The following is a 9,716-nucleotide window of genomic DNA, read 5'->3' on the forward strand; positions in this document are numbered from 1 at the left end:
GTTCCTGCATTATCAGACCTTTATTGGTAAACAAACAGCATAAACACTGAAACCATTGGTCGGACATCCACACCTAAAGGACTTTTGGAGTCAAGATGGCCGCCCCAGCCAATCAAACACAACAGTGTTACAGGCCTTGAGCTAAGACACACACTCTGAAAGGTGGCGGGCGATATGCATTCCTTCAGGAAGGCCTTTAGTGATTTGTTTTCAGGAGGAAGTTGAGTTTTGGTTGTTGGAGCTCGTTTATAAACTCCTGCCTTCGCCCTCAGCTCCTGTGGGCGTTTAACTACCAACCAATCAGAGGTTTCAGCTGAACGTACCGGCCAGGATGCTCATGATGCCGCCGGTGCCGGCCATCTTGGCCTTGGACTCCTCTGCGGCCGAGCCGATCTTGATGCACTTGAGTCCGAGCAGAGAGACGATCATGCTGCCGAGTCCGAGCAGCAGAGAGATGATCATGAGAGCGCGACCGGCCTGCACGTTGGCTGCAGGGAGGAAGGATGAGAAACACAAAAACTCACTGATGGAGGCTCTGCAGGAGCTCTGAGACAAACAGGCAGAGAGAAAACTAAAAACAAAACATTTTATCCTGAAGGTGGGTTTAAAGAAATAAACCCAACAACTGGAGAAACAAGTACAGAGTTTACATAAAACCCTGAAAGTTATAAAAACTACGAAATAAATGTAATTAAATCCTTGAATGTCACATAAATGATTGGATCAGAACAACTAACTGGTTTTTAACTTCACATTTACTTATTTAAACATTTCTTTACTGGTTTGGGGTCATTTTTTCTGTTGATCTCTGTTTTCAAGCTATATCAACAATTTAAAAGCTTTAAAATTAAATGTTAGTTTTATATTAAGTTACCTTTTTTACCAAGTTGTGAACATTTTGCTTCAAATTAAAACAAATAAAAATATTTACTTATTCAGTACACTTAAAAAAGTAAAAGTAAAAAACAATCAGTGACACAGAAAACTAATAAATCTTCCTAATTAAATTTTTACTTTTTTCTTATTAAACAGTTTATTATTAAATTTTGTCAAAGCGTAAATATATTTAATTTAAACTGGTTGGTTTTCTGTCTGAATGAATCTGGGTTTTATTCATAATTTATTGTTTTTTACCTAAAAATATGAGTCCAGAATAAAGCATGTTTATAACAAATTAATATCTGTATTTTGTTGATTGTTTTAAAGGTAAAATAAATATATAAAAAGCTGTAATAACCTTTAATTAGGAAGTTCAGGAGGTTTGGACAAAAGTTTCTGTGTTATAATTTAAATTTACTTTATTCCTGAGCTGAAAATGTGATTAAAGTTTAAATTCTGTATTTTTAACCTCTTATGATTTTGTTAAACAGCTGATTATGGTTAAAAAAATTATCAGAATAAAACAGTTACCATATTTGTTCTGAAACACAAACACTCTGTTAGAAGAAGGAGGACGTTTTACGGCCTCTGTGGTCATTTATTTACACAGAGAGGGTCATAAAACCCTCCACACCTTTTTATGACCCTCATGGTTTCAGAACAGATGAACAGCGAGCTAAAAACTGACGAGTTTATCTGAGAAAAAAACAACGTTTGGGTTTAATATTAAAGACTAATGACCCTCAGGTAACAACAAAGAGCATTTCTGCTTTTAAAGACGACATAAAATAATAAAAAATGTTTCTAAATGACTTTTAAACTTTGTAATTCCTTTAATAGTTGGCATAAAAGTGGATGAATCTGATAAAACACATTAAATATGAAACAGAAAAGTTGGGATCAAATTTTAAAGAACAGTTTAATGAAACTTAATTATCTTTAAAAAAACACCAAATGCTTGTTTTAATATAAATCCAGTAAAATTTGAACTGAAGAGAAAAGCAGCTTTGTTTGAAAAGTTTCCCTCCATTTTACTGCCAGCTGGGAAGAAAGCTCAAAATGGCGGCTAAAGATAATTTATTTTGGTTGAACAGGAAGAAAACAGCTTCATTTATCCAGTAAAGGTTCATCACTGCAGTTATTTGACTTTTCTGTAAAGATTTTCTGAAGTTTTCATCGTAGCAAACAGTTTAACTAATAATTAATTTTGTTTTTGGCGGGAAACCCCAAACGGTAAAATCCACCGACCTTTGGACCGAGACAGTGGTTTCAACACGTGACCTAATTTATTTTATTAATTTAAGATAAGCTTTCGAAGAAGTTTCACTGAGAAACAGATCAACTGATGAACTAAAGACATTAAAAGTAGATAATCAGTTTTATTTGCTCCCTCTGATGGTTTTCAAGTAAAGACAGATATTAATAATTTATAAATCCATCCTGTTTAAGATCTACTCTTTCAGTGTTTGGGGATAAAATAAGGCGTCCGGTATCTGGACAGCGAGGGGAGATCAGAGTTATGAGCTGGTTTCTTAAAGTGAAAATAAAAGCAGTCCTACCCGGGAGGGCCAGCATGGACTCGAAGTCCCGACACTCGGCGATGCCGGCGCTGTTCTCGGCACAGGCGTGCCACAGGTTCTCAAACTGCCTCTGAGAGATGATGACGCTGCCGGACACCGTGGAGATCTTCCAGTAGTCGTTGGCGAGCGCCGACCCGGTGATCAACCAGGCGATGATGGCCATGATGAACCCGGTCGCCTCCACAGCCGTCGACATGGTGGCAGCGTTTCCAGAAAGATCTCTTGAAAGGAAATGAGATGAAGTCCAGAAGAACCTGAGATCGACAGAGCCTCTGGAAAACACCTGGAAATAACCGACGCCTCGGCGGAGCCTTCGGTTCAGTCTGTGGCTCAAACAGGAGGACTTTACTCTCTATCAGGGGCCATAAACCACAGGGCCACTCCTTGTAGTTCCCCTTCACCTGCTGTCCCAGGTAGCCATGATGATGATGATGATGACGCCTCTGATAGCACTCAGACTGAGGCAGGAGGTCAGCAGGAGGTCAAACACACCTGCTTCTTAAACAGAAACCTCACAGATGATCATGTTCCGTAAACAGAACCAGGAGCCTGACCTGGGTGATCACAGCTCCTCGCTCTCAGCCGTCAGCTGGTTTCTGTTAACGTTCAGAGAAATAATCCCAGCAGGAAACTCGTTCTTCTGTTTTTACAGAACTTATTTCAGCTTCTCTGTCGGTTTGATGCATTTATGGCTCTTAGAAGGTCAGAAAGACAGAGGACATCTGGACTCGTCCTGCCACTCGCTGCTTTAGCTGTAGCAGCCATCTTGAATCAGGATGGCTCCAGCTGCAGACATGTAGTTACATTCAAATCTGTGAGATATTTTACTAACAAACATCGTCCCCAACAGTTTCTGGCACAGTTTAAAACAAAGAACTGAGGTGTCTTGGGGATCTCTACAACCTCAACAAATATCGATAAAAGTTATGGAGTTATAGTCTTATTTGTGTTAGCTGTGGCGGCCATTTTGAATCAGGTTGAAAGAAACAATTGGTTGTAGAGTTCCAGCGAGTAATAAGAGATTTAAAAGTGTTCAGTTTTAACAGGGGTCGTTTCAGGCTTGTCTCGGACTAATTACGTTGCCACGGCAACTGAAAATGATAATAAAAGTGTCGGCACTCATCTCATGGTGGAGCTGGCTGTTTGGTAAACATTCTGTGTGGGGGCGCTCCTCCGTTCAGCCTGTTTGGTTTCCTGTTTTAGTTAATTTGATCTTTGTTTACCAGGAAGTCTGAGAGTTTTATTATTAAGTCCTCTGCAGAACCTGACACTGAGATGAGCTCTGTGTTTTAAAGGAAGTCACAGAGGATGGTTAGATGGGCTTAAACCAACATTATTTAACCAGGTTGGTCAACAAACTCTGGTTTCCAGTAAGGCAGCTGGAGGTCAGAGGTCAGCTGCTCTGCCTCAGAGCTACAACCACCTGTTTGAAGAAAAATGTGCTTTTAGACGAGCAGGCAGCTGAACTGGTTCTGTTAGTCATCTTTTCTTCACTTTGATTAATGATGTGACCCGAGTTTTCTGCAAACCACAAACCACCTACACACCTACACACCTACACACCCGAACTGCTGCTTACCTGCTTTAAAAACAAACTAATAAAAATACAGATAAACCAGTTTGATCCTTTCATGATGTCCGCTGCAGTTAGAAACCAGCTGAAAGAAATAAAATAAACCTTTAAATTCTCCTGAAAGTCGTGTCGCACGTCGCCCGCCGGCATCTATTAGAAGGTTGACCCTCCACGACACGGACCAGTAAATAAACATAAAATAAAGAACTTCAGTTGGTTTTAAAGTCACGTCGCCTCCAAACATCGACTAAAAGGAAAGAACAGTTAGGTTTAGATAAAAATCAACGTTTTCTTTAGTTAATCTGAACATCGTGTTGAATAACTCGTGCAGTTAGTTGGTTTCTGGTTATGATTCCACCTAAACTAAACCTTGTTACCAGCTGACGGTTCCTGGGTGAAATGTTCGTCAGTTTGGAGACTTTCTGCAGAACGTTTCACCTGCTTGTTGCACAATCAGGCTGACAGATTCCAGGTCAGTTTCAGGCTTGCCAGGTAACTCTGAAGGTATCTGAAGAATTAAAGGAGCTGCTGCAGACGGAGCTTTATATGCAAATCAGAATGAGTCAGTCAGAGAGGACTGGGTGTCTGCCAACAACAACAACAACAACATTAAAGCTGGAATTTAAATCGGAACCTTTCTGGAACAACCGCAACAATCAGAGGTGTTCCTGAGAAGAATGCTTCATTTTCTGTGTTTGAACTGAAACTATGTGAGAACAAACGGTAATTATTCTGAAGGCTCCCTGTCCCTGACTCATGGGACATGTTCCTTTCAGATGTCCTCTGTGTCCTCTCTGTCCTCTCTGTCCTCCCTGTCCTCTCATCATGAGCAGATAATCAGACAGGTTTATTTTCTGTGGCAAAGTGAAGCTGAACAGAATCAGAGTTTCTCAGATCTCAGATCAGTTTCGGTGAACGTGCAGACAGGCAGCATGTCCCTCGGCTGCAGCTGCTGCAGATTCTTCATGTCCCTCCACGACTCGCAGGGTTTCACACTCGTGTTGCAGAAACTTCAGAGAATCTGAGACTCGTCAGAGTCGTCTCAGGCGTCCGGATCTGTAGTTTCTGTGAGACGAAGGAGAACGAGTTCCAGTCAAACTAAGACACGGTGAGACCGAACGGCAACAATTATATTTACAGGCATGTTTTATGAATAAGACAGTTTATTTGCAGTAAAGATGGTCTCTCAGTGGGACTTCAGAACATCTCCAGGCGTTTGTGGAGTTCTCAGTTTTAAACTTGTTTGAAAAAGGAGTTAGATCATTTTTCTTTGAAAATAGTCACAAAGTCGTGTTGGGCGTCTCCGACCTGCCTTCAGAGCCTTCAGGCTGCAGCTCGAGTCCTGCAGGAGGTCTGCAAACAAGCCACACCGACGATATAAAACTGGTCCCGGTCAAGTCATTAAATGTTAAATATAAGTTCAGCTGTGAGAACAAAAAACAGGCAGAGGTGGACAACAGGATCATGTGCACGGCCCAGAAAAAAGCTTTGGAGGCCGTGCACGCAGAGTTCAGTGAGACTGTTTTTTCACTAACTTGACTCCAAACAGTGAAAATCAGCAGCCGTTCAGAGAAAACACACAACATTCAGGCATTTTCTTATAATTTGTGTCTCCATTTACTCGCAGCAAAGTGAGATAAAATCTTCTGTAAATCTGACATTTATACAAATAACTTCTATTATCCCATATTTTTGATTAAATAAGAATATTTTAAAGTATTGTTTGCAGGTGTTTGTTCCTCTAAGCCTGATTTAGTCTTTATTTCTGACTCTGAGGAACAGAAACACATCTTTACCTGCCTCTGATTCCTCCTAAAACCTGAACTTCACTTTTCTGTATTTCCTCTAATGAATCATCGGTTTAATAATTAAAGACTGTGAGAAACAGAAGAAATAAAAGAACTGGTCCTTCCTCCTGATGATGAGTAAAACTGATGTAATGAAAGAATCGGCCTCGCCTTTTTATTTAAGGTTTCAGTTCAGGGAAAACCTCTTCACCTGTAAACTGTTTAAACTTTAGTCAGCTAACATCATCGTTTAGATTTGTCTGATTCAGGAGGTGAAGTTAGTCAGGAGCTGTTTTCTGGTTTCAGTGAAACTGTTTGAGTTTTATGGTTTTATGGTTGGAAACGGTTAATATTTGATCACGATGAGTCCAAAGTCTGATATTCAGTTTTCTGTCTCGACAGGAAGACACCAGATATTATCATATTATTTAAATAACCTGACGCTGGCCCCCGTCTGGACCCCCCCCCGCCTGGTTTCTGTTTGGTTTCCAGGTTTTTGTTGCTGTTTTTCTTCCTCTCGCCTCCGTTTGTTGAGTTAAAACGCAGTCAGGCGGAGGAATGCTCCACAATTACCCCACTACAGCGTGAGCAGCTCCAGATTGTGTAACATCACTGTCGGGTCACTGCTGCCTGTTATTGTGATGTAAATGTGAAAGTTCAAAGGTCATGCTGCAGAACTTTGCAGCACAATCAATACATTTCTGGCAGCAAATTGGAGTTCACACTACTTCAGTAATCACACTACTTCAGTAATCACACTACTTCAGTAATCACACTACTTCAGTAATCACACTACTTCAGTAATGATTAGTTAGCCCAGAAACACACGGAGCAAATCGACTCAAAGTTTATTAAAAATAAAGGTCCCCTGGCCTCAGAAGCAACATGAACAAGCAGAAAGCATCTCGATAATCTTTATTCAGTTAAAGGAATGTTATTATTTAACTAAAGAGCTAAAGTTGGATTGAATTAATAGGATTCAGTTGCTTTATTACAACAAAACTGGTTTGTTTTGACCTTTAAATGTGAGATAAAATAAGTATCAAACAGCTAAATAAAGTTATTTTAGAGCCCAGCTCACCTAAAGTGACCCTGCTGATGCTGAAGCTTCTGTGAGGAACAAGTTTCTGTCCTCATAACTTCCTCCAGGTTATTTAGATCTTATCTTGTTTGCATCTCTTTAGGCTCAATCCTTTGTGTTTCTGCAGGAGAAAGTTCTGCACGGCAAACACAGATAACTTGTTTTCTTGTTCACTTGAAAAGCCGCTCAGTTATTCCAAGCATTCAGTCAGAGATAATTATCTGTGACAAGCTGCTGAACCAATTAAAGGAAACAGGTTAATTGTGTCACATAAGCCTGGGTCACAGAAGCTAAAAAAACTCTTCTATGAGATGAAAATAAAAAGTCTGACAGCTTGAATGTGGAGAAAAAAGCTTTTTGTTTTTGTTTCTGCTGCAGAAAATTTCAGGTGGAAGAAACAAAAAGTGAAGCCAAAAACGTGCAGAGAAGATCTGTCAGGGGTTCAGGATCCAGGGCTGGTGACGCCTCACTCAAGACCAAAACAAAGAAGGAAAACAAACCTTATCTGAACATCTGAGTTGACAGCTGAAGCCTGCAGGGGAACACCAACCGGTTGGACTGGATCCATGGCTTTAAATCCTGCTCCAACATCCGGGCTCGTCACAGTCTCTCTGCAGAGCGCCAGCAGGTCCCATCTGAAGGAGAGCCCGACCCGCCCGGTGGATAGTTTGTGGATTTAAGGCTTCTCTCCTCCTGGATGAGCTGAAAACAGAACCCAGGCTGGGAGGCAGGAGGAGTTTCCTCTGCAGGGGTTTTGCAGACATGAAGGAGCTGCCATGATCAACATTTCTCCACCTTTGGTTTTGGACATGAACTTTAAGGTGATGACTGTCAGGATAAGAAACCTGTTCCTGATGGGGATCCTGCTGGACTTCACGAGCGGTGAGCTGAATCCAAACAAACTTCTTTAAAATCATTTAACTGGTCTACTGAAGTGTTTGGAGTTTTTACAAAGCAGCGTGAGCCGCAGCTCACCTACCCCCATCAGTCACCACATGCTACCAAGTTACGCCCCTCGTTTAGGAAAAGAAGTGGAGTTTGGACACATTAGGACCACAGGGACAACTTCAGTCCTTCTAACCATCTGTGATAGTTTATTGTCTTAAACTGTGTTCATCTGGTCGTTTTCAGCTCCTGTTTGGTTTCTTGGTCTGACTGACCTTCATTATTTAAACCACATTAAAAGAGCTGGAATCGAAGCTTCTTAACTTTCTGCCTGCTGAGGTGTCTCAGCCAACCAGGACATGATAGTCCTGAGGTGTTGGACAGAAGACAGCTGGACTTCTTCTTGAAGATGTTTGAAGACGAGCAGCTCCTTCTTCTGAATGTTTGCAGCTCTGTCTGCTTTAAACACAAGCTGTGCCTCCACACAGGCTGTCAGTCACAGAGTAACACTTTTCTTTAAGTTTACAATAATTAATTTACACTAAATGGATATTTTTAAGCGTACAGCAGAAAGGTCAGAACTCTGTGAATCCATAAAGATCCTCCATTTTCTTGATCCGATTTCTGCACAGGGTCGCGGGGTCGCGGGGTCGCTGTTTCCTATCCTGACAAAAACCAACACCTGAAACAAATCATCTGAAGCATATTTTTTAGTCAGGAAAACATCCCATTGGTTTACAGTTAGGGGCGGGGCTTAAAACGTGTACCTGAGCCAGTCACTAGGGGGAGCTCGTCCTCTCTGGATCAAAATGAATCATTTTGGTTTAAATTAAAGTCCGATCAACCAGCCAGCTGCTCGTCGATGAGCTGCTTCAGGTTCAGCTCCTGAAAGCCAACCTGCAGAAACATTTTAACCTCTGATGGCTTCATGCTGGTTTCTGGGTTTACTTCAGCTTCTCCTTTTTTCTTCATCACTTTTACTCTTAGTTTTATGAATTGTAAAGCACTTTATTGTATCGTTGTTTTATTTTTAAAGATTGACAGATGGACTTGTTTCTGTGCAGATTTCTCAGGTTATAAATCTTAAAGCAAAGTAAAGTGAAATATCTGTGTGCAGATATCTGGATGCTGCCGGTTCCCAGCAGAGTCTTCATGGACTCTTTAAACATGAGACACGTGCTGAGGTGGACACCGCTGAAGGACTCCTGCAACACCACAGTCCTGTACTCGGTCCAGTACCAGGGGTGAGTCAAGGACAACGTCGGCCTTTAAGTTCATAAATGTCTATAAAAGAGCAAACAGCAGGATTTATAAAAACAGGTGTTTAATAACCTCATTATCACAAAAACTTATAAATCTGCAGACAACTAAAGGACAGTGTTTGATATTTCACTGCTACAGCAAATTTATTTCTCCTTGAAAACATTATAATAAAAGATTATAAGTTTATGTTCACATCTCAGATTCACGTGAAACAGAACCTTTCTGCCAGTAGGTCCAGTGGACGGATAAAACCGGGTGAGAGTTTCTGTGACAGCAGGACTAAAAGCAGCCTGAACCATGACTCAGCAGATAAAAGTGTTTGTTCAACAATCTGAAATTTGAGCCTCGCCTGCAGCCCGAGAAGGACAGATTTTATCAGCCAAAGAAAACAAAAATAAACAAGAAGTTTTAATCCTTCTGACATCTGAATATAAATCTACCTTCAGAGGAACAAGATGATTTATTTCATCTGTGAAGGAAGTGAAAACCGGACGTGTTTGAACGGATTATCTGATCTCGGTTTGTTTTTATAAGAGTTAATGTTTGTCCTGGTGATGAGTTAGTGGCCGCGAGCAGGACCGGGTTAGAGCTCCTAACAGGACCGGGTTAGAGCTCCTAACAGGACCGGGTTAGAGCTCCTAACAGGACCGGGTTAGAGCTCCTAACAG

At 41.1% G+C, this 9,716-nt stretch overlaps 2 protein-coding genes across 3 annotated transcripts in view; one reads left to right on the forward strand and one right to left on the reverse strand.

Annotated features, from left to right (window-relative positions):
• cldn15la (claudin 15-like a) overlaps positions 1 to 6,007 on the reverse strand; it is a 6,916-nt gene extending 909 nt beyond the window's left edge. Inside the window, exons 1-2 of one of the 2 annotated variants that reach the window (XM_037981999.1) lie at positions 2,439 to 6,007; positions 324 to 488 (exon numbers count right to left, since the gene is read on the reverse strand). In XM_037981999.1, coding sequence (XP_037837927.1) covers positions 324 to 488; positions 2,439 to 2,655 — 382 coding nt within the window. In that variant the 5' untranslated portion in view covers positions 2,656 to 6,007. The remainder of the gene's footprint in view (positions 1 to 323; positions 489 to 2,438) is intronic. The other variant, XM_037981998.1, reaches the window with a different exon arrangement.
• A 1,483-nt stretch (positions 6,008 to 7,490) lies between these two features.
• crfb16 (cytokine receptor family member B16) overlaps positions 7,491 to 9,716 on the forward strand; it is a 7,085-nt gene continuing 4,859 nt past the window's right edge. Inside the window, exons 1-2 of the mRNA XM_037981997.1 lie at positions 7,491 to 7,782; positions 8,903 to 9,029. Of these exons, the coding sequence (XP_037837925.1) occupies positions 7,677 to 7,782; positions 8,903 to 9,029 (233 nt within the window). The 5' untranslated portion in view covers positions 7,491 to 7,676. The remainder of the gene's footprint in view (positions 7,783 to 8,902; positions 9,030 to 9,716) is intronic.

The sequence above is a fragment of the Kryptolebias marmoratus genome, linkage group LG20 (assembly GCF_001649575.2).
Source record: "Kryptolebias marmoratus isolate JLee-2015 linkage group LG20, ASM164957v2, whole genome shotgun sequence".
In the NCBI taxonomy this organism is placed as follows: domain Eukaryota; kingdom Metazoa; phylum Chordata; class Actinopteri; order Cyprinodontiformes; family Rivulidae; genus Kryptolebias; species Kryptolebias marmoratus.